At 32.2% G+C, this 25172-nt stretch overlaps 1 protein-coding gene across 1 annotated transcript in view; it reads right to left on the bottom strand.

Moving 5' to 3' along the window:
- Positions 1-483: 483 nt before the first annotated feature.
- The window catches only part of LOTGIDRAFT_212836 (hypothetical protein), a gene marked incomplete at its 5' end in the record, with an annotated part of 41441 nt that continues 16752 nt past the window's right edge, over positions 484-25172 (bottom strand). Inside the window, 25 exons of the mRNA XM_009049680.1 lie at positions 484-908; positions 1665-2592; positions 3604-3679; positions 4123-4366; positions 4563-4655; positions 5484-5587; positions 6234-6368; positions 7245-7386; positions 7942-8120; positions 8766-8875; positions 9799-9936; positions 10875-10998; positions 11848-11998; positions 12330-12445; positions 13105-13282; positions 13840-14009; positions 14332-14568; positions 15004-15092; positions 15622-15752; positions 16329-16433; positions 17354-17496; positions 17993-18150; positions 23347-23435; positions 24188-24252; positions 24668-24876. Of these exons, the coding sequence (XP_009047928.1) occupies positions 2453-2592; positions 3604-3679; positions 4123-4366; positions 4563-4655; positions 5484-5587; positions 6234-6368; positions 7245-7386; positions 7942-8120; positions 8766-8875; positions 9799-9936; positions 10875-10998; positions 11848-11998; positions 12330-12445; positions 13105-13282; positions 13840-14009; positions 14332-14568; positions 15004-15092; positions 15622-15752; positions 16329-16433; positions 17354-17496; positions 17993-18150; positions 23347-23435; positions 24188-24252; positions 24668-24876 (3326 nt within the window). The 3' untranslated portion in view covers positions 484-908; positions 1665-2452. The remainder of the gene's footprint in view (positions 909-1664; positions 2593-3603; positions 3680-4122; positions 4367-4562; positions 4656-5483; positions 5588-6233; positions 6369-7244; positions 7387-7941; positions 8121-8765; positions 8876-9798; positions 9937-10874; positions 10999-11847; positions 11999-12329; positions 12446-13104; positions 13283-13839; positions 14010-14331; positions 14569-15003; positions 15093-15621; positions 15753-16328; positions 16434-17353; positions 17497-17992; positions 18151-23346; positions 23436-24187; positions 24253-24667; positions 24877-25172) is intronic.

Genomic DNA, 25172 nt, shown 5'->3' with positions numbered 1-25172 from the left:
GTGGAATCCCCTAGAGAAGTATCTTATCCTATCCTTATTTAATGCTTCTTAAATTGATCTACCAGAATGAATTCTTTTTGAGGGATCCTTAACATGCACGGCACAGGGGGCTTCGTTTTATTGTCCCATCCGAACGACTAGATGCTTTTTTCCATGTCAGCCCCTCTCACCTTCGTCACTGACAACCAGAAACCGGGTTGAACTATCCGAAGGTCAAAATTGAACCCTGGACCTCCAGTGGCGGAGCCAGGTTTATGTCCAATAGGGAGGTCGAAATAGGGGGTCGAAATATCAAAGATTGCCCGAATCTCTGACCTTGTTATCACATTTTTCCCGAAAAAGCTTGCTATCGGGGCTGCGAGGAGGGGCATCTGCCCCCCTCCCCCCTTTGGATCTGCCTCTGGAGAAAGCTTCTTACTCACTGAGCCACCGTGGCTCCCCAGATCTTTTAAAAAGGTTCTGAATACATTAATACAACACAATATAATGTCATACTTTTATTATCCAAGTAAACAGTCAAAACATCACAGAATAATAATAATAATAATAATAATAATAATAGTAAATTTTACTATCACATGGTGCATTATTACATTTAAATCACACACAATTTATAACCTAAAATAAAACTATTATGTATAAATTAGTGCAAGAAAAACTTGAGCAAAAGAAAAATGTCACAAAATATATAACAAAATCACAAGAGAAAAAAAATATCTGAGTAAGTCTAAAGTGGATAAGCCATATTTAAACCTTTGTCAATGCCTAGTTAATAATGCACTTGTTTTGCGCTTTATTTCTATGGATTTCTTCAATAATCTTAATATGACAAATTCAAATAAAACCTGATAACTCAAGGGTATACAAGTCAGTTTTCATATCTTGACCTTTGTCAAGTACACTGATGTTTATAGTTCGCTGCAACAGTTGTGAAAACTGAATAAACCATTCTCTTTTTGAGATATCAGATTTTACTCATATTTTGTGTGAATTGAAATCTCAGTATTAAAATAGTACTGATTTCAACAATTTGAAAATACATATTAACAGAAATTATGGAATATAAAATGCAAAAAGATATAAAAATCTCAAATTGAAAAATCTCTAGAAATATTGACCGGGCTGATATATTTATTAATTAATATCTTAAAAACATTTTTTCTGAAAGGGATTGTAAAGAGATTTTCTAAATTTTTTATGTGTATCAGGGACACTGATAGCATCAATTTTCACCATTTCCATTTTCAATCAGGCATCGGTGGTTCCTGCAATTCTGCTAAAACTAAATGTTTGATAACGTCAGTAAATTTAGAAAACCTCTTTACAATCTTATTTAGATATAAAACTCGGTGGTCATCCCTAAGGTAGAAAAAGTTTGATATATATTTTTTATTTTAAATAACGGAACACAATTTTATGGTATGTATACTACTCCTTAGTTTTTATACAACAACGTTTCAACAATTTACATTGTCATCATTAAGTGGAATGAAATTGTGCTCTGTTATTTAATGTGAACCCCTAAATGTCGCTTTAAGAAATACGACCTCTCAGCATGTTTCAAAATTACATAGTTTGATGAATTATTACTAAGTTTAATGGATTTATTGGATTATAGAGTGATTCTGTTGTATAATTATGACACCAGGTAAATCCACTGATATGCAAAGACTCATTTTAATCAAGTTTTAAAGTTTCAATTTTTTTATCATTATTAGAGGTAGTTCACCTTAAAGTATAATTTGTTTATTTAAAGTTGTGTTCTTTGTTTGGAACAAAATGAGGAAGAAATTGAAATGAATGAATAGAAGGGAAAAAATACATGTTTTCTGAACAGTTTCCATAAAATAAAAAAGATAAATAGCCCCTGACAAAGATAAATCATTAACTGCATGTATTTTTTCCACCTTAATTAGACAATTTATGTTAGTAGAATATTATATGTAGAAAGCATTTAAAGGCGTTGTAAAGAGGTTATCTAAATTTTTATGTGTATCAGGGACACTGATAGCATCAATTTCCACCATTCCAATTTTCAATATGTAGAAAAGACATCTATAGAAATAGAAAGTGAAATTTCTTGTTGGAGATATTTTAGAAGGAGTTATATGATTTTCGTACATTTCTTGTACTTCTGAAGACTATTTAAATATAAATATATTCAAGACCCAAATTAACACCAAAAATGGCAATCCAACGTCTTTGTGTTCACAGACTTTCTGTCGAGGCCTCTGATTGGCTGTATTTATAAAAGTACAATCCAATCAAAATAGACATGAAATCATTTTTGCCTGCATGTTTTTCTTTAATGGTAGATGTAATTTTATTCTACAAAATGGTTTGAATAGCGTAAAACGAGCTATTTCAGCTGGTTCAGCAAATATAAAAAAAAAAAAAGAAAAATACATCCAAATTAAGTACTATCAAAATTAAAAAAAAAATATCTCTAAATTTAGGCGACTGAGACATCAGCCATCTGAGAACCTCTACTATCTGAGGAACGAATACTACTTCTAAAGTTATCTGGACGTACTAATTCTGCAGTACTACCAGTTAAACTGTATTCATCATACATCGCATTAGATCTTGGTTCTGAAAAAAAAAAAAAATTTTTTAAATATATTACTGATATATGATTTTTACAACTAAACAGCTTATAAATGGAGTTTTATTTATTTTGTTTTTTTCTGAGGAAACGGTAAGTAGTGATGTTTCTACCAATCTTTAGGACAGGGTTCATACAGCACTTTGCCTCAAAAATTCAAAGACTTTTCAAGGACTCTGGGCTTTGAAATTCAAGGACTTTTCAAGGATATTAGTCTGACAGAATACACATGTACCTTACTTCTGAACTGTGAAATCAATAAAGATAATTAATATTTGACAATGGGGTTAATGATAAAAATATACACAATTTGACTCAAAATTCAAGGACTTTTCAAGAGAAAATGGGTTTTTTATGATGTTTTCAAAGACTTCTTTGAAATCAAGGTTTTTCAAGGCAACGGACGGAATTCAAGCGTTTTTCAAGGCTGTGCGAACCCTGTTAGGAGAGAGGACAGAATAATTGTCAATGGAACTAGGCAATTCTCAAATGGGGGTGAGGAGCAGGGGAGGCCAGGCCACCGTCTTATTTCTTGGTAGGGGGGTACCTCATTGTAAATAGTGGCGTGTGTATGAATCATAAGGAGAGCAGGCAGAAAGTGCCACAAACCTAGTCAATAAGACTCACAAGCTATTTTCTCTATGCCAAGAAATATGATATTATTTGCTTGGTTAAAGTGATGGACTTGGATTTCTGTCAGTCAGTGAAAGTCTGGAGACCTATAAAAAGTCATCTCTCATTATTTCAGTCAATCCATATGTAAATGGTATATTTGCACATGACCCGCAAGAATCTTTTAGATTACTCTTGTCAAAATAGATTGTTTTTTTTTTATTCTTGATTGCACTGATTATTTCCTGTTGACAAAATATTTCAATGAAATTACTTGCTGTTTTTATCTTTATCTTTCTGCACCTTGCAGAGGGACAGTGAATTCATTGTGGAACAAAAGACAACAAAAGAAAGTTGCCAGCAATTAGTTTTAAATAATGAATTACCTCTGAGTTCTATATCTAGTTCGTTATCAACAGTCTCTTCAATATCTGTCTGTTTCTTGGCAAAGTTAATAAATACCTGCAATTGGAAAGGGACAATTATTTTGTAAGTTTTTAGCACTGGAAAGATAGGACGAGCTCAATTTTCTTTATTTTTCTTTTTTCTTTGTGTTTATGATTTGTTTTGATTGTTACACAAATATCATTGCATGACTCTTCCACCAGTTCCACCACCGAAATAAAGTCACCTCAAGAACATTGTCATGAACAGTGAATCAAGCACACCCATTTAGAAAAGGGACTTTAACTTGCACAGCCTGTAGCACATATGGCTTCAGTTTATTGTCCAATTTGAACAACTAGACACTTTTTCCAAGTCAGTCTCTCAATCCTACATCACTGACAGGGGGAAACCGAGTTGAAAAATCCAAAGGTATCATCTCGACCTATGCTGGGATTAAACCCTGGACCTTTGGCATGCGTGCCATCACAGCTCTGCACACCCAATTAGAGACAACTTACTTGATCTAAGGTGGTTTGTGTAACAGAATAATCTTCTATGTGATATTCTTGTTTGGCTGATTGGAGAGAACTAAATAATTTGGCTAATGATAGGGAGCTGGTCTTTAGTTGATACTGAACCATGTTATTATGTTGTTCTAGGAGCACAGCTTGTGAGAAGTGTTCCATGATATATTGTTTTATAGGTTCCATATTTGGTGTTTGACCTGAGATTCTTATTGTTAGAGTATAACCATCACCAAATCTGTAACAAAAAATGGAGGTTACTTATATACCATTTGAAACTTTGTAACTGCAAGAACTTGGTTCCCAACTTGGGGTGTTTTAAGCCCCTGGGGGTTTCACACTGGGGTGTCAGGGGTGTGGCAATTTGTTGTTGGAGAAGAGTACATTTTAGGGGGTCTTCTAGTGCATGTGTCATAAATTATAAAAATACCAACCTATTTTTGAGATGTTGTGTACTACCAATACATTTAAATTTACCATTAACCATAATAACTAATCTACCACATAGTGCTTCACATTCTTCCATACTACAATATTACATAGAAAAGATATGATTTGAGTCAAACTGTTCTGCAATCATATATCCCAATTTTTCCTTTTCATCAACACCTTTAAGTCAATCCTTGGATTCCATATTCATATGCAAGCTGATTACTGATAGTCGGGATTAGGCAATTCTGTTTAGGAATTTGGTAATTTATAAAGCTTGCAACTAATGCAAGTGTCTTGTTTTATGGGCAAGATTCAAGAGCTTATCTCTATGATCTCTTTGGTTCGTGCTGAGCACTAAGTGATTAATTAGTAGAACTCACTAATCGAGTGCCCCCTCTAGTGCTGGCAGGATATATTGGTGAATCGATGTATCATGATACGACATCCCACAATGCCGTATTGTATCGTGAAGTCGTGTATTGATACTTGGCAATACGTTTTATTCCATAAAAAAAGTGGGGATTTTTATAAGTTATTTTATGATATAACAATTGTTTTCACTAAAATTGTTAGAAACTTTTTTTTAAGACAGTAGACACTAGCCACTTCCATCAACTATATTACCAAATATCACAGTTATAAAGTTATGAATTAATATATATAGAAACTTTGAAGATAAAATGTTAATTTTTATCCCATTACCCCATATCACGATATCTATCGTATCATATCGTGACCCTTGTATCACGATATATATCTATCGTGTCATAATTGACAATATCCAAAACTAGCCCCTGCTATTGGACAGTTGGTTTGCTAATGGGGGATAACTCTCAAACAATTGGACCTGAGCAGTAAATATAACATCAAGAGTGGAAGAGCCCCCAACATAACAGAATAATGATATCAAGTATAATGTTTACCTATGAGATGTTAATATAACAGATCTACCATCTTTAACAATATCAGTTATACAATTCCATAAGAATCTTCTAGCTTTAGGATCCATACCAGTTGTTGGTTCATCCTGTTCAAATTTGAATGAATTACAGTGGAATGAAATACATGCCAACACACTAACAGTCTACCCTACTCATTTTCAGAAGAAACATTGGACATAAAGTTTGTCTACAATCAAATAAAATCTACAGATGATAATCTAAAGAATCTAATCAATTACCAATGCTGTTTTTGTGGGTTTTTTTACATAAAGTTTGTCTACAATCAAATAAAATCTATAAATGATAATCTAAAGAATTTAATCAATTACCAATGCTGTTTTTGTGTTTTTTTGACATAAAGTTTGTCTACAATCAAATAAAATCTACAGATGATAATCTAAAGAATCTAATCAATTACCAATGCTGTTTTTGTGTTTTTTTGACATAAAGTTTGTCTACAATCAAATAAAATCTACAAATGATAATCTAAAGAATCTAATCAATTACCAATGCTGTTTTTATGTGTTTTTTTGACATAAAGTTTGTCTACAATCAAATAAAATCTACAGATGATAATCTAAAGAATCTAATCAATTACCAATGTTTTTGTGGGATTTTTTTCTCCAAATTTTTAAGACTAAGAGAGCTTATGATTTCAGAAGGTTGCTTTAAAATATTTCTGTCAATTCTTATAAATAACGACTGATCTTTATAGAGTACAGAATATCATACCAAGAATATTATCTGTGGATTACCAATCAATGATATAGCTGTAGAGAGTTTACGTTTATTACCACCAGAGTATGTACCAGCTGACTTATCAGCATACTGTACCAAACCTAGCTTTCTAATGGCCCAATCAGCTACCTACAAATATAAAACCATCATCACAATCTTGTTAGTATATTCATTAGTAAACATTAAATTAGCCAAGAATTACATTATAAACTAAAGTAGGGTGAAACGAGCTACTTGAATTGCCTTATTTAGAGTGTAAAAGAGGAATAATTGTGATTATATCATTTCTTCCATTGTCAACAAATATATGGGTTTTGATAATATTTTGAAGTCAATTTTGTAGATAGTACACGATGCATGACAATTAAGCTGCGTTCACAGGGTCAATGATGTGAATTTCCATTCGATAGTAGGTTTTTCTCGTATTTACTACTTTAGGAAGTCGTGAATATAGAGAAAAATTTACGACTTCCATTTTCATAATTTCAAAGGCCTTCACCTTTGACCTCATGGAAAAATGGCTAACATTATTTCGTCGTCCATCCTTAGTTACAAAGTCATGAATATCGTCTGAACAGTCTCTAGTTTTGTGCACTATTTTCGCACTTCGAGAAAGTTGTAAACACTATTTTCACGAGTGGTATCGAACGTAGCATTAGAACATCTAGGATCAGATCATCTTAAGGGATAGTACTCAGCAAAATATTCAGACCACAACTAACCACACAAAATTGATTATCCTCCAGTATACATATTTCATGGATCTTCTTATTCTGCATCTATATTTTGTTTCATCATTTAATTACTCAAATGAAAAGTCTTACTCAATTTAATTAAACATCTTAGTAGAGAAACCTAGTTTTAGGGTCAAGGAAAAAAGGATTTACCCCAATATTCTCCAGGTTCTGACTAGAAGTTGCGTCTGATGCTGGCAAACACTGAGGGAAACTGCATACCTACGTTTCAAACTAAGAAGAATTAGAAATAAAAATCAAGTCAATATACCTGTTTAACATCAGATCTATCAATACCACGAACTCTAGCATAAAACTCTAGATGTTCTCTACCAGTCAATAAGCTATCTAGAGCATCAAATTGTGGACAATAACCCATAAGCTGTCTTACATCATTCTTCTCTTTTAATACACTTTAAATATAAAAACAAACAACATGAATTATTCCTGGTTTGGAATTAAGGTGGCATGGTGGCTACTCACATCACAAGCGGGAGCCACGGTGGCACAGTGAGTTAGATGCTTCCTCGCTAACCTGAAGGTCCAGGGTTCTATCCCGGTATAGGTTGAGATAATGCCTTCAGACTTTTCAACCTGGTTTCCCCCTGTCAGTGATGGGACAATAAAAATGAAGCCCTGTGTGCTACAAGCTGTACACGTTAAAGATCCCTTGAGCAGACGCATGCCCCTGTCCTGGCAAAATTGCCCTCATCCCTCAGAAAAGTTGGATGTAAAACTCCATTCATTTTATTTTCATTTTTTCTGAATCACAAAGGCTTGACCAGCCTTGACCCCAGATCAAAATATTACTTTTGGTTAATTCAATTCCAGTCTGTAAGTGATGCCAGTCAGAGGGATCAACTTGGAATGTCATCTTTTTTTGGTGACACGTGATTAAGGCACCTGTACCCATTGGAAACTTTAGTCAAACTTGAATCCTTCCCATTAACACAGCAATGTTAGCTTACCTCTTCTGACAGATGTGAGCAGCTCCACCAGTAATAGGGACATCTCCTGTTAACATTTTAAATGTTGTGGTCTTTCCTGCTCCATTGACACCCAATAAACCAAAACATTGTCCTCTTGGTACACCAACACATAGATTGTCTACAGCCTTCAATTTCTTCCTCCTTGCTCCATAAAATACCTTAAAGACACAGTTTGCTTTAATAATTTGAAGCACTTTTAGGAGATGAAATGAAAAAGAGTCTAAAATCTGTACCTAATTGGGCTAATGAAAATGGACAATGCCATGCCATGTGCAAAGAGGAAATTTTACCAGAGGAGTGGCATAATGTACTATAGGAAAGAAGCTATTTATCACAGACAACATTGAGTTTACAACCAAAAATTTTAATTTGTTTATATAAAGTAACTTTTAATTTAAAAATTTTGCTATTTTCATAGAAAGGTAATAGATAATATAGCATATTGTGCCCAAAATGAGCTTCATAAAAATTAATGATCACAATTAACAATTGAATAATAAAAATCAGTATAAGCAAGACAATTCCGTTAATAAAATCTCGTCCAAAGCATGGCAAAATCAAGTGTACAAATATTATAGTAGAGGACTCCTCCAAAGAAAAGTACCATCAGGTGTTTCGAAAAGGTCAAACTTGTCTAAGATCTAGCTATGTATAATAGAATTTCTTATAATGTATCCAAGTTTCATTGTGGCAGAGCTCAAGCTTAACATAATTTGGGGGAAAATCTCAATAAAACTAGCCATTATCACCATTGGGCTGCTTTTAAAGTATTTGTACAGAAATCCTTAAGGAGATAGCCTCACCTTTGAAAGGTTTTTCAGAACTAAAACATCATTGTCTGCCTCTCCTGATAGCACTCTTTGTTTTTCTCTTGAGACATCTATATCTTCATTGGTATCCTCACTTTCTTTTACTTCTTCAACTCTACAATTAGAACTTAACTTAATGAAGAAAAGATAATAAATGTTTCTATTTTACAGTGATGAAAACTTAAGATCATGGGACGTAGATTGAAATTAGATCTTGAGAGATTGTCATAAACTTCTATATCCGCTTTGAAATTAATGTTAAAATATAAATTGTATATAAGTTGCATGATTTCCCTTTAACCATAGAGGGGATGTTTCTGTATTACTTATCGTATCACAAATACATGGTCTTATTAACCTGTATTAAACTAAGCCCACTATACTTCGTTTTGGGGGCGTGGTAATGAGATTGGTCCTATTTGAATCTGGCCAATTAGATCGGTAGAAAAGAAATGAGGTCATGTAAACAAAACACAACACAGCTTTTCCACCACCCGTTTAAAGAGATAAGAACACATTCTTTCCAAGTTGATATTCCAAAGTAAGGTTTGATTTTCTCTCGGCTTCAATTCTTCAAGGAAAATCTTACTCAATTCTGTACTGTCCATATTCATCAAAATATGTAATGCCACGCTGCTTTCATTTAGTTTATGTTTGCAAACAAAGCGTCATAACGATTGATTTGTTTTGATTGGCTGAAATTTGCTAGCAATACAATGGGGGCAATTTTGATTGGATAATAATTAGCTATGAATTCATAATTTTTCGCACTTGTGTATGGAAGTATGATGAATGGGGGTGTGGTTTGGACACGATGCTGTATTACTGTGCATCAAATGAGCAAATTTTAACAAAATCTGTGACTTGGGTGTCTTTAGTCTGGAATATCAGCCTCAAAAGATGATTTTTTCCCAATATTCTATACTATACTACGAATGCAAAAGGCAAAACCAATTTTGAACCAACATTCCCTTGCAACAAGCAAATGATTCTAAATAATTGTATCAAAATAGTAATAAAATTGAACCATACCTTGGTTTGATAAAGAATCTGTATTCAATAAGCCAATTTAAGATAAAGAAGAAAATACCTAACATGGCTAAACTAAATAAATTACGACCAACTAAATCCCAAGCTAAGATATTGGAAGGTTTGGCATCAGGAACTTAAAAAAAATAGAAAATAAATAATTAACCTTCAAATAATGCATAATATCCATTATAAATAGAAGCACTATGTAGCACTTAAAGATGGGTTCCCTTATTTTCATTTATGCTACAGCTAATAATTATATGAATAGAAAGAAGAGGTGCTCTAATGACTTGAAAAAATACCAGTTTGTCTCACATGTCCATAATTAATTCATAATTAGCTCAATTAGAAGAGAATTACCAGCAGAATTCCAATGAGTGACCAATCAAGAAAGGTCAAAAGGTCTGTTTTTGTTTATCCAGACTGTACATACATGGACATTTATGATTGGTTAGAACTCTTAATTACACACAATATAAGAAAATAAAGATATGATTAAGAATACATGATAATTCATTACAAACACCAATTTATCAAGTAGTTTGCTTAATTTGATACTAAAAGATAAGGAAACAAATCTTTAAGCACTTTTAAAGCATTCAAAGAAATGACAATACATAGCATCTTTGAATATTATTAAAATTGTATGAACACTGTAAAATCAATGTTCTTTGCAACAGAACAAAGTTAAAACTATTATGACTTCATTCATTGGAGTTATCTCCCTTTAGCTAAGTATGAAGGATTTTTTCATTTCATAACAATGTAAAATATACATGAAAAGATTTTTAATGCTTTTTTTTTTCTATGTATCTACTTAAAAAAAAAGCAGTTTGAACTAATTAAGTTATACAGAGGTGCATTTAGGACAAAAAAAAAAAAAATTCTACTGCGACTTTTTTAGATATTTTACATAAACCTTTTAAATAGTTTTGGTGTTCTAAAAATTAACAGCAAGATACTTGTAATCAAAACTTTCAAAAAATCTAATGGATAAATTATCAATTTGAGCACCTAACTTTCACAACCTGCTTGAAAAATCAGACTGCCTCTTTTAGTGATATTACTTACAGAATTGTTTGGTGAGATCATACTGTAGTTGATTACGTGTCATATCAATCAAACCCCGGCCTAGACAATAATGTGGTAGAACTAGAAATACTGATTTTAATATCGTATTAATATCAGCCAATTCCTAAAATAGATATATAGCAACATTTAATAAAATATAATTGACTTCTCTAACTAAATTAATTTTTTAATTATAAAAAATTCTCTGATCTATTGGATACTACTAAAAATATTTTTGCATGATCTTGAATTACATTGCAATTAAAAGTAAATTTTCATTTCATAGAAAATCACATTTTATTTTGTTTACTGCTAAATACCTTTGTTTTTCCAAAAATATCCATACTGTCTTTGAATGGCATTTAGCAATGGTGAGCACGATATATAGACAGGGCTTTATGGAACAACAATCAGTGGTCTAAGTTTTATGCAACGTTTCGACATTATGTGCCTGAGGACGACAGGGAGAAACATTGCATAATACTTTAACCAGTGATTGATGTTCCATAAAGCTGTGTTGATATAAACTATCCATACTGTTTGTCGAAAAGCTTATTTGGAGAAAACTACTATGGTCATAGTTGAAAATCTCATGCAAATTAATGAATAAAGGGTGATTTAAACTTTACAGCCAGACATATATTGGATTTATTATTACTTGGAATGTCCAAATAAAGAGGCTGTATATGATTTCAGACATCCCTATAAGTATAAGAGGGTTCAATTTATGCTGTATCGCAACGCAGTTTGTCAGTCAAAATTACAATATATCACAACAATCTGTGACTCAAATCAAATAGTAATTGGTAAATACAAAAATATACTGCAGCTATTGTCATTGGTAGTCTACAACTGAAACATTTTGAATTTCTACTGAATTGTTATAGAATGTGAATCAAAACTCAAACCTGATTTGCCTGAGTTTTGGTGTGATGACCTGGAAGAGCATGACTACTTAATAAATTTTGTTTACCTTATCTGATTGTTCTAGTAATTCTACTATGAAAGTAGACAAGGTGGACACTACACCAAGGAATACGTTGGCACATGATATTGTTACAAAAGCTGAACTAGACACACTGAACAGTCTTGAGAATGGATACATCAATGGAATAATAGCCCAACTGAAATATAACAACTTATTGCTTTATCAGCTATCTGTGTCACCTCAGAGAACAAACAATCTTGCTTTCAGTTTGTTTACAATAAGATAAACTACTGAATGGAGTTTTACATCCTACTCTTACCTACTTGCGCTAATGAAGATTGGCAATGCCATGTAGTATTCAATGAGGGGAACTCAACGAGTCACCACAGCTCAATGATTTAAAATAAGACCATTATGTGGTAATCAAGAAGGAAAATTTCTACATTACATCAACATTACTTCTGGGTTTATAGTATTAATTATTATTGATTTTGACACACAAATATTACTTAAGAATCTACACTTACCCATATAAGAACAACAAAGCCAGTAAACATGGGAAATTAGAAGCAGAAACATATGATTCCTGGTCGAAGGCCAAAAATATTAACACACATAATGTGGCTGGTACTAAATAATTCACCTGAAAAATAAAATTGCTTTACTTCAATTTACTCATAAAATTATGTCAGATATGATACCTGCTATGCGATTAGGTGCTTAGGGTTAGAATCCACCTCAATGTAAGAAAAATTCTGATTCCACAGCCAGTGCTTCTAAGAGTCAGCCCAGTGTGGCCTTTCACACCCTCATACAAAAAGTTTGCTTGTGGAGCTTATATAGCCATTTGTACATTTGTTGAAAAATAAATTGTATTGCTTAAAGGGAAAGGTGCGCCATTTATGGGTTGATTTGAGTCAGAATATATGTAAATAGTCTTCAGATGTACTAGAAATGTAAGGAAATCTCATAATTCCTTTAAAAATACTTCAAACTAGGAATTTTCTTCACTATTTCTACATATATCTATTCTTTACAGCCTATAACAGATTATCTTAAAATGACGAGTCATCATATCAACATTCAAACGCAGATTAAATCTGGACTCAAATTTTGACGGTGAGCTGTGAACACTTTTACTAATTGGCTTAGCAAAAATATTTCTGTTTCTGAGACTAAAGTTTGACTGGACAAAAAGAATGTCGCATCTGTTCCTTTTAAGTAATTTTTAATTCTTGAATTGTTCTCCTGTGAGCTAACACAGACTGTATCCCTTTAAACAGCAGAATACATATCACTTACCATATCCCAGGCAAACGTTGATATCCAATATATAGTAGGATTAATACCACTAACAAACTGCATATGTTTACTATCACTGACTCTTTCTTCAATAAGGAATATTAAGAAACTGGCTGGTATAAAAGACATGGCAAATATCACACAGATAGCCACTATCAGATCTATTACACTGGTTAATCTGGAAAATAAACCGTAACAGTCATGTTGATTGAGACTATACAGTTCAAAATCACATATCTGAAGTCACCATAATAATAATATAGCAATGATGAATTGTGGGATAGCAAAATCTGAAGTGGAGCAATATGACAGCCTCTTTGGGCTTTGCCACAATTGTCATCATTATCAAGAAACAGGTTCTACTCTATATGACACACACTTTGATTGGTTAAAAATAAGGTCATTGGAAAGGACTGTGACAGAATACTTAGATTACCAAAGAGACAGAAAAAAAAATATTGTAATCTAACATTAATTAGTCCAAAAACTGACAAAATTAATAAGGTAGACATTTAATGAACCATTAGGTGCTTTTTTGACAATTACAAAGAAAGAAACAAGGTCACCGCACTGTCATATGCCGATTGAGATCGGAACCCACAGCCACTATATGCTTGACATAACCAAGCAAATGATGTCATGTAAAGTACCAACGTTCTAACCGACTGTGCTATAGAACCTTATAGAACTTACTTCAAGATAGTTGTAAACTTTCAAGAGTGTGTGAATACTTACATAGCTTCAGCACTGAATTGTTTTTGATTGTATGCCATGGGATGATTTATAGTGGTGATACCATAGTCTGCTGGATCTTTATTCGCTGGTAGTTTACTTCTTAATATCATGTTATTCAATACATTCATATAGGATACAGATGATGCCCAACCCTTATTATTGTACCATACCTACAAGACATAATAACCTTCTAGGTCAGCAGCTTTCAACCTGCGGGTAATTTTGTAAATTTTGGGGGTTAATTAGTCGCTTTGTAGTCTGAAATATTTTTTCAATAATTTAACCCCTGGCCGAAACCCCAAATTCAAAACAAAATATTGGTAGCGAACTGGTCACATGAGTATATCAATCATAAATGAGAAAGTATTTCAAAATGAAAAGTGGAATCAGGTGTCTAGAAAGTAAGGATACCTTTCCTGTGCCACATATGAATTAGGAAATCGACAAATTTCAGTTTGCCGATAAATACGAAGATAAGCATTATAAACATACCTTAGCCACATTTCTTGTTAAAAAGCCTCTAGCCAGTGTGTCTATGTCTGTTAAAAATGAATTATTCACTATAGGTTGACCGCCATTAGCTGCTTCAGATAGTCTATTAATAATATCAACAATTTGACTGGAGTTGACGTCTGCTAAGGGATTGATGTCACCAAATGAAATACCAGCATATCTATAATGAAAGATAAACATGTCAAAGCAAATTGAAAAAGAGGGAATGTGTGCCAGCTACGTAAAAACTTAACTAACTCCTCTCTCCCAGTGTTCACTAATACATGAGAGTTTTTAAGCATATGTGAATATTCTCCATTTGGGTGTTTCCATTAGTGTCAATGGAGGGAGAAATCTTTCAGTTTTATTTTCTTGTAAATTTAAAAAAAAATCCCCATTATTTCAAACTCAAAGGTAGGATTTTAAGCCAATCACAGTGAACTTGTCTTTAAGATCAAATACAGTTTCATCTCCAAAATTGTAGCATGAAATTTTTAACAATTGTCACACGCATTGTTACCCTAATGCTATGAAGTAGTATATTTTCATAGGAACAAAATTTCATAGAAGCACATTTATAGGAAGGTAAATTGGTGGATTCATACAAATTATGTCAAAATAATAACTTATAAATAAATACCTTTTCTTTCTATATTGTTGATTAGTTTTTACTAGCCAGTCACTAATGTTACGTGCTGTCATATTATACAGGTAATCAGTTGTAGGTAAATAACTCATAGAGGGTGTCGGACCACCAGCACCTACAAAATACCATTTTCACAAATTTTAACCCTGCCCTCAAGGCCTACCAGTAACTTTCAAATATAACACTTGATCTCAACCAGTGACAAAACATTGCTAAAAAGTGGTCCATGATCTGGTGAGATTCTTTTTCAAATTCTGTCAACCAAATAAAGACATTACTAAAAGTCAATGTTTAAACCCAAGGGCCTTCTTCTCAAAAAACTTAAAGAAGATAAAACCCTGAATTTAGGAAATACAATAATCTGATTGGATAATAAGACTTTATTTAAAATCAGATTGACCAATCAGATTACTGTAATACTAAAATCATCTTAATTTATGTTCTCAAGAATAAGTACCCAGGTTTCCTCAAATATTTTATTGAACAGAGCATTTGATTGGTCAAATATTTTATTGACCTAAAAATGTGTTGAATTACAAATCTGTAAGATCATGGAGGGCAAAAGCTGTGAAGGTAACAGAGAAAAATAAGATGGCTAGACTTTTTATTTTAGCTTTAGATAATGTGATGTACATGTTCCTCACCTTTTGGACAGTCTGGAAAACCTCGCGAACAATCACATGATGGTGAATCAATAGTCAGATTACCAGTCATTTTAGGTCTTTCTGTCCATTTGAGGTACTGTGAATTAGAAGAACCTTCACATGGATAACCACTGAAAGAATAAGGTTAAATGAGTCTCAAAAAAGACAAGGTGTCTTTATAACTTTTTAACGTGGATACTTTTGGACAAAAAACTCCTGTTTCGGAGACTGCAATTGGTCACACAGATGGCGAAACAGAACTACAGTATTATCATACAATTTATTACACATTTCAGGTAATATTAGTTTAAAGATGGGTTTCCTTATTTTCTAGTGTCAAAACTGTTTGATTAATTGGTGTTTCTAATGAATTGTTATGTACTCTTAATCATTATGTTCTTATTGAACATAATTAAGACTTTTAATGTCCATGTATGTACAGTCTGGATAAACAAAAAAAAAAGACTTTTTGACCTTTCTTGATCTGTCACTCATTGAAATTCTGCTGGTAATTCTCTTCTAATTTAGCTAATTATGAATTAATTATAGACATGTGACACAAACTGGAATTTTTCCACGTCATTAGAACACCTCTACTTTCTATTCATATAAGTATTAGCATTTTCAATTTCATAAATGAAAATAAGGAAACCCATCTTTAAAACAATGGAAATTAGAAAGGATTGAAGAGAAGAAACATTACTTACTCTATAGAATAAACATCAGGATTCATACATCTAGTACCAACCCAGGGTTTACTTAGTAATGCCTGTTCTAAACTATTAGCTAAGGTACTTCTTGGATTATCATTTCTGAAATATGAAGATTTTCTTTGTCAAGTCACACTGATAGCGCTACAAACTGTTCTATATTAAAGGAATACTACGTCTAAAAATGAACATAAAATTTAAAAATTTTAAACTTGGCCAATAAGAGCATATATTCAACAGTAGATATACCTGGTATCATAAATAACATAACAGTATCCTTATATAATACGATAAATCCCAAAAACTTAGTAATTATCCATAAAAATGCAATTAACTTTGAACAACGCTTAATATTAACATTAAGCGTTTTTCAATAATTACTCAGTTTTATGAATTTTCAAATTTTTCAGATTTTCCAGGGATTCTGTTGTAACTTTATGACACCAGGTAAGTTCACTGATGAATATATAATCATATTGACCATTCTTGAGATCCTAAACTTTATGTTCATTCTAAGACGTAGTATCACTTTAATACAATTGGTTTATCAGGTACACAAGACCCTTATATATAAATAACTTGTTATGCACATATTTTCATCAATAATTTGATAATGCAAACTTATCTGAAACAGGTAACATCTTTGCAAACAGGCCAAATTCAATACTGAAGTAAGTAGAACTAAGAGTGGGTAAAAGGTTTTCAGTGATAACTTTACTGTATAAGGGTTAGATGTTGAATAGACTTTGAAATATCAAGATAAAGTAAATGGTCCTCAAAATTTCCAACCACCCAAAAATTAACAGCAATATTTTGCAAAAGGGATATTCAAAATTTGTACATCTAAGATTGTCATTACTTGACAACCAATAATAGCTAAATATGGCTGATGCTGTAGTACATATAACAACTACAACAAGGGCAATAACTAAAACCTGATTATTTCAATTCTTCTGATTTTCGACAGGGTTCATCCTTGGTTGATAACAAACAAAAATCAAAAAAATTCAATGGCAACTTACGAATAAAACATGTAGAGATTTGGCTCTGATTTTTTAGGTACATATAACCATGGATGTAGTTCTAATGGAGGTTCTGTTACCAATGGTGGTAGAATTAAACTAAAAGCTATAGCTAGAGCAACAAATCCAGCTGGTAGAATGATCTGTAATAAAGAATATTGTTATATATAGTATTTATCTTTATATCACACAGAGCAGAGTTAAATTTAGACTAGAAAATTTGATTAACAAGTTATCACACCAAATTTCAGTTTTGGCTATCCATGTTAAAGTATGATTAAAATCACATCAAAATTTGGTAGCAATTTAAAATGTTTGAGTTCCATTTTTGAAAATTTGAAAATGACATTAGTTCCTTAAAGATATGGAAAAGAGAGCTGTAGTATATTTCTAGATTTGGCAAAAATTTTCCATGAAAAATATACAATTTGATAGATTCATTTTGATTTTGGCTAATGAATCCTCATATATTTAGATCTCACAAAAAATAATGATTTCGAGGACACCTTCAAGATCTCAATCAATGATAATAAACTGAAAAGACTCCTGGTGGTTTTTAAGGAGAAAATATCTGGCAATTCCCTATGCAGGACGCACTTTAAAAGTTTGAAATTCTAGAAGAATCCACTAATTTTTTACCTCACAAACAAAACCTTTCTTGCTGCGTCTGACATGGTGGAATCGTTTGATAAATAAAGCCAGAAACTGATTGAATATAAGAGACCAGCCATGAAGTTTCTGAACACCAGAATTAGCAAATCCAACTCTATTCTCTAAGGTACTGGAGGCAATAGAAACTGAAAAACAAAACTCAGTGTTATTAGATGATATGGTTTAATTAATATCTTGCATCTCCATAGTAATCTAACAAGTATTCTACTGCAGTTCTGTGCTTATGACGTTATTTTTTACCAATCAAAGAGTGTCTTGATTCTTGATAACACTTATGAATTGTGGTATAGCAAGACCCAAATGAGACAGCCTACCCCAAGTAGATATCACACAATTTGGTATTGTAATCAAGAAATGCATTCTATGTGAAAAGATTCCATTGGTTTAACATAGGGTCATAAAAACGGCACTGAGGTAGAAAACTTGTTAGATTACAATTGATATAAAAAAAAAACAAGAAAAAATGAATATGCTTCCAAAATTTATTGAGACCTATGAGAGCGGGCCTATATGTGTATCATTAAATCTGACTAACCAACCTTTGGACCAACAATGAGCAATTAAGTACAGGGTAATGTCTACAAAATGATTTTGTTCCACAGATGGAGTAAAATTTACTACCAATAGTTTAATGATAAGGCTCTTGACTAGTTGGATGTTTTGAACATTAAACTCAATCTACAGTATTTTTCCATCGCCATATTGCTCATGATCCAACTTGCTCTAAATTTTACAGTCTGAGACAAAGAAGGTTGGTTCACAATCTTATCAAAATAATTTTACAATGTTGTTTCTACTTTTCCTGATATTTTCAGCTTCCACTGTAATCTAACATGTTTTCTATACATATATAGTCACTATGCATAGCACTTAGAATGAAAATCTTCTATATGGGTTCACATGCAAGTTAATAGATAAAGTCATCATAATGTTAATACAATCTTCTTGGGAAAAGAATTAAGATAGAAAAAGATAGCTGAAATAAATAAGTACTAATGATCCGAACTGCAAAACAAAACCCAATCATTTTGACAAACATTGGTAGCAGCTAATGAACTTTTCACATGAGGAAGTATATCAATCATACATGAGTAAGTACTTCATAATGAAAGTGGTATCATGTGTCTAGAAGAGTAAGCATACCCTACCTGGCACCACACCCATTTAAATTGAAATAAAACCAAATGAAACTAAAGCAAGCTGTGAGTCAGAGTATATTAAAGGAATACTACATCTAAGAATGAACATAAAATTTAATAATTTTAAACTTGGCCAATAAGAGCATATATTCAACAGTAGATATACCTGGTGTCATAAATAACATAACAGTATCCTTATATAATACGATAAATCAAAAAACTTAGTAATTATCCATAAATATTGAAAAAATATCAAGATTAAGTGTTTTTCAATAATTACTTAGTTTTATGAATTTTCCAATTTTTCCAGATTTTACAGGGATTCTGTTGTAACTTTATGACACCAGGTAAGTTCACTGATGAATATATACTCACATTTTTCATTTTGAGAACTTAAATTTTATGTTCATTGTAAGACGTAGTATCACTTTAACATGCACTCACGACTCAATTCAAGCAGTATCCAATTGCAATTTGCAATTAAAATCAACCCATTGTGCGATCCCATTTCTTTTATAATTAGCCGAATTCACTATCTATCTCTCTCAAAATCTATCACTACAACCTGAGGATCAAATCAAATTGTACCGGTATACTGTCAGTGATAATGTTAATTTTTTCTGTAGATTCAAGCAAAAGCCAAACAAATAATTGTATGACTTTGATAACTGAAATGGGAAATGTGGGTATTTATCATGATGCTTCTTAAAATATATTTTTATTCTTTGATAAATAATTGTCGTGTATTTCAAATATATTTTAAAGATATGTATAGTTCATAGATATTGTATCACAAATATGGGTTTTGTTAACCCGTTACCCATATTAAACTAAACCTTTTACACTTTGTTTTGTTGGTATGGAAATGAGATTGGTGGCATTTGAATCTGACCAATCAGATCGGTAGAACAGAAATGAGGTCATGTAAACAAAACACAACATCGCCACCATCCATTTGAAGAGATAAGAACAAATTCTTTCCAAAAAAATATTCCACAGTAAGGTTTGATTTTCTTTCTGGGCTTCAATTCTTTAAGGGAAATCTTACTCAATTCTGTACTGTACATATTCATCAAAATATGTAATAGCAAGCTGCTTTCGTTTTGTTTATGTTCACAAACAAAGCATCATAACAAGTGATTTGTTTTGATTGGCTGAAATTTGCCACCAATACAGTGGTGCCACTGATTGGAAAATATTTAGCTATGAATGCATAATTTTTCTCACTTGTATTACAACAGACTCGAGGAAGTATGACGAATGAGGGTGTGGTTTGGACAGGATGAGTCCACAGACATCATAATCAACCCAAACGCTTGGCAAAAACATTTGTGTTAAATTTTTTGTTATTATGCAGATAAAGAGTTGTGTAAATGCCATTATGAAAAAAAAAACATTTAAGAAATAAACTTTTACATTCAACTTGCCACTTTGGAAAAGCAAATAAAAGAAAACCATGCTTCTTACTGTGACCCATGCTACGAAAATATCATTTTAGCAAATCATGAGGCATGCATACACATATAGCCTATACTACTTGCAATCTTAAACCTAAGCTGTCACCAGGATCCAAATTCTAAGCCAAGTAAGAATAAGACTACCTTCTGGATGTAATAATTCTCTATATATACTCTCATTACTACCAAACACTTGAAATAATCAGAAACAAAAACACATCAACTCAAAATATATAAATAAACAATAAACAACTGTTTACAGTAGAGAATATAGTTGATCATGCCCTAAAACGTCAATTTTGGTATGCAATTGGTAAAACGTGAATTTTATTCCAAGTTTCACAGAAAACAGTGGAAAAATACATGAACCTTTTTTAAAACCCCAAACTCCAAAATTGTAACAATTTAATTGTTGCATATTGCTAAGACTTCAAATATACAAAATTGGTTGAAATCTAAAAGATAAAGCATTTTCAATGAATTACATCGCGAAAAAATTGTAAACTGTTCAGTCAAAAATTTCAGCCCCTATCTTTTCTTGCAATTTGGGCAAGCTTTTAACCATTGCAAACTACAACAGTAACTAATGACATTTATTCATATCAAGTTTTAAGAAAACCATTAAAAAACCAAGTGAGTTCAGCACTTTTAATTTTTAGAAGAAATGAAATGAAATGAATGGAGTTTTACGTCCTACTTTTCTGCACACATGTGGGCTAATGAAGATGGGCAATGCTATGCAGGGTGCAATGAGGAAAATTTTGCCAGGACGGCGGCATTATCCTGCTATTTTTCGATTTCCAAATATCTAGGGATCTATAACCTGCACAGCCTATATTCAATATGCAAGATCACTTGGGTTTATATTCAAAAGGGCTCGAACTAAAGCCTTTTTAGCAAAATCAGGTGTAAACTTTAGAGTTTTGAAGTTTTACAAGGAAATATGATGGACTTGTGAACATGAGAGCAGAGCCTACTGGTACAGAGACTACTGGTACAGAGACTACTGGTACAGAGCCTACTGGTACAGATGGATACACTGAAAATATGTGATTTATAACTAAGAGACATATATTACACTAAAAGATGTAATTTATTAAAGTAAAATCCTAACACACACAGTGAACAACATGTTTGATATAACAATGGCCGAAGCATATAAAACATATAACGATGAAACATATAAAACACTGTTAATGTGTGATATATAACCATAAAGCTTATAAAACACAATAAATGTGTGATATATAACCATAAAGCATATAAAACACAGAAAATGTGTGATATATAACCATAAAGCATATAAAACACAGAAAATGTGTGATATATAACCATGAAAAATAGAAAACACTTAAAACATGTTATATATAATACATACAATTAGTGTAAAACCTAAACATGTATAACCTATTGAGGTAATGAAGAGGATGCCTAAGCATAATCTAAAGAGCCAACCTTCCACATGCATGTATATTTACTTTTAACTATTAACACATTTTTATATTTGTTAGTAAGCTTATAAATCATGTGATAAATTTGACTGAACATTATATAAATAACATCGCACTTCATACTTATACCTTGACTGCATTAGCCACCATTCTTGTATCATGGAAGATTGTTAATCTTTAATCTGATTGTATGCTAGCGAATACAGCCAATCAGAGGCCTTGACAGAAAGTCTATCTGTCACGGGCTCTGATTGGCTGTATTCGCTGGTGTACAATTCAATCAAATCACTGCATTCCGTGACATAAGAACAGTAGTTATTGAAGTTAAGGTATAAGTACTAAGTTCATAATAGCTGGACAGTATGAAGATGGTATTTGAAATGCCTTCAACTTCATACAACAGTTTGGAAGATTGGCTCCAGTTACTATTTTTGATCAATTACCTGGTCTCCTAAAAGGTGATTTTGTTGCTTTTAGAGGAAATACAAAGGATATTAAGATTTTGTTCAGAATATAATGCACATGGAGTTTGCAACAAATCTTAGCCACAAATAAGGGAAGTATCTAAGTTGCAGTGGCGGCGCCAGCCTTCCGAGACTGGGGGTACAAATAGGGGCAGACTGATTCAATGGGGGGATAATAATAATTCAAATTTTGGTTACCCTGTGGAGGTGTCATAGTCACAAGTCTCTCATAGAGAGTCTTAGAGGGTTCTCTCAAGAAAATGTTTAGAAAAATTGGTTTTGTGCATTCTGACACATATTTTGGATAAAAAAAGGTAGACATTTTATTCCGATCGGCGCCGTCACTGTTAAGTTGAAGTATTTTTGTCATAAACTCTAGATATTGAAAAATAAAGTTTTTCCCAAAAGGCCAGATGATTGCAGTATCTTAATATATTTTTTCTGTACTCAATTAACCTTACGATCCAATAAAACTTTGAGACTTCAAGACTAAAGAGTAACAACTCACTAGTATCAAATAGTATTTTCATATGAAAATATATACCTTTATAAGCTATTATTGTTAGTAAACAAACTAAGAAACTAACTAAATTAGCAAAGATTGTTCTGCTCTTCCAATTCAGATTCAAAACACAATCAGTCCATTTTATCTTTAGGTAAAACAAATAGTAATAGGCCTATACAGACTAAGCTTACATTGTGTTGAATACTACCTAAACCACCTAAAAATAAAATGGGCTGTTCGTGTTAATGTTTGAATCGTATAAGCAGAAACTTGTTCGAATGTCTAAATATCTAAATAGTACTCACCATTATCATCAGTATCTTCTACTAGTTCAGTATGTTCAATACGACTTCTTCTGTTCCGTAGAAAATTAAACTTTTTCTTCTTCCTAAAGCTTAGTCTAGTAACTGGACGTGGATATTTACCATCTGGAAAAATAGTTAACAATAATAAAACATGAAAATTTACTAAATATTCACAAAATATATGGATATACTATTTTTAACATTTATGAACTCAACGTTTCACATTCTCATACAGGCAGCGTTATCAAGAGAAAATTTACTGTAAATGGGATTTTATGGTTGATATACTTCCTCATTTGAAAAGTTCATTAGCTGTTACCAATGTATTGCCAATTGTTTCCAATATCATTTTGAATTTTGAGTTTGTTTTATGGTTGGATCAACATTATTTGGGTTTTTATTGGTTTTTTTTGGAATTGGGGTGTATAATATACAAAAGCCTGCGCTCCAATCTTTCCCCTTCTATCAATTAATCATTGTTTATTGTTTCCAAAATATTATTTTTTGCTTAATCAGCTGATAGAGGGAAATTTCTACTACTTGTATCACTTTTCAGTGTAAGAATTCTACATATAGTTTGTCTATCATCAAATACAAACAGACTTTATAAAACAAGGTGAAAGGCTAAAGTTAAATTCTGACATATTTTATTATTTTCTAAAAAGAAAAAGGTTTGCTTAAAAATACACAACTTTCATTTCATTAAAATTATGGCAATTTTCACAATTTCTTTTAATAAAAAAATGAAATAGAATCAAATGTAGAATGCAAATTGTTAAAAATCATAATATAAAATCAAAATGAAGTATAATAGGACTTACTTTCTGTTGTTGTTTCTAACTTGTTTCTTGTAGCTTCATCAGTTAAATCATCAACATTGGTCTCATCAGCTACTGCCAAAAATACCTAGAAAATTACAAAGAAATATAATAGAGGAGTCCACAACTATACAACTTTTTCTCTCAATTTGCCATACTTTGGTCGAGAGACTCTCTTGTAATTGTTGTTAGATCATGACTGAGTGGGGTAGCGCACAGAATGTAAATGAAACAAACTATATTCTCTAAACAAAGGTTCCGAACTCGTCTCAAAGTGTAGACATGAGAATAATTTTTCCATGTCAAACTTCAACACAAGCTGAAAGTAGGTCAGTTGTTTGAACATCACATAGCGGAAAACTCTAAGTAACAACAACATGTTATTTTAAGCTCTGTTTTGATATTTTCTGGAGCTTAATTTTAATCAGTATGACCCAATCCTGGTACTGACTCATAAAAAATGCAAAACAGCAACAGAGCTCTTCAAAAATTAATATTAATACCTCTTCTAAACTGGTGTCTGACAAACCAAAACTGTCTATTCCCAATTCATGATGACTTCTTTCAAGTTGGGTAAATAAAGCCTCAAAATCACCAGAAGACATGGCTTCAGTAGGTAGTTGGTAGCACAATTCTGTAGAATTATCTTCTACCAGTTGAGCATTCTTGACATATTTCTGTACAAATCCTGTTATTCTACCGACAGACAAACCTACAAAACAATTGCATTTCTTAAAGGAATTGTAAACAGGTTTTTTTTAACTTTTTATATGTATTGGGACACTTGCGCCATTCCAATTTTTAATCAGACATCTGTGGTTCCACTTCCAGTGATTATGATCAGATTTTAGAGATATTGATATAAAAAAACGCTTAGTTTTACTGGAATTGCAGGAACCATTGACATCTGATTGGAAATTGGAATGGTGCAAATCGATGCTATCAGTGTCCCCAATACAAACAAAAAGTTTTTAAAAAACTCATTACAATCCCTTTAACAGTTTTTTT

This window comes from Lottia gigantea (genome assembly GCF_000327385.1).
Source record: "Lottia gigantea unplaced genomic scaffold LOTGIsca_14, whole genome shotgun sequence".
Lineage (NCBI taxonomy): Eukaryota > Metazoa > Mollusca > Gastropoda > Lottiidae > Lottia > Lottia gigantea.
The sequence above is the reverse complement of the archived record's forward strand: the minus strand, read 5'-3'. Positions and strand labels throughout refer to the sequence as shown.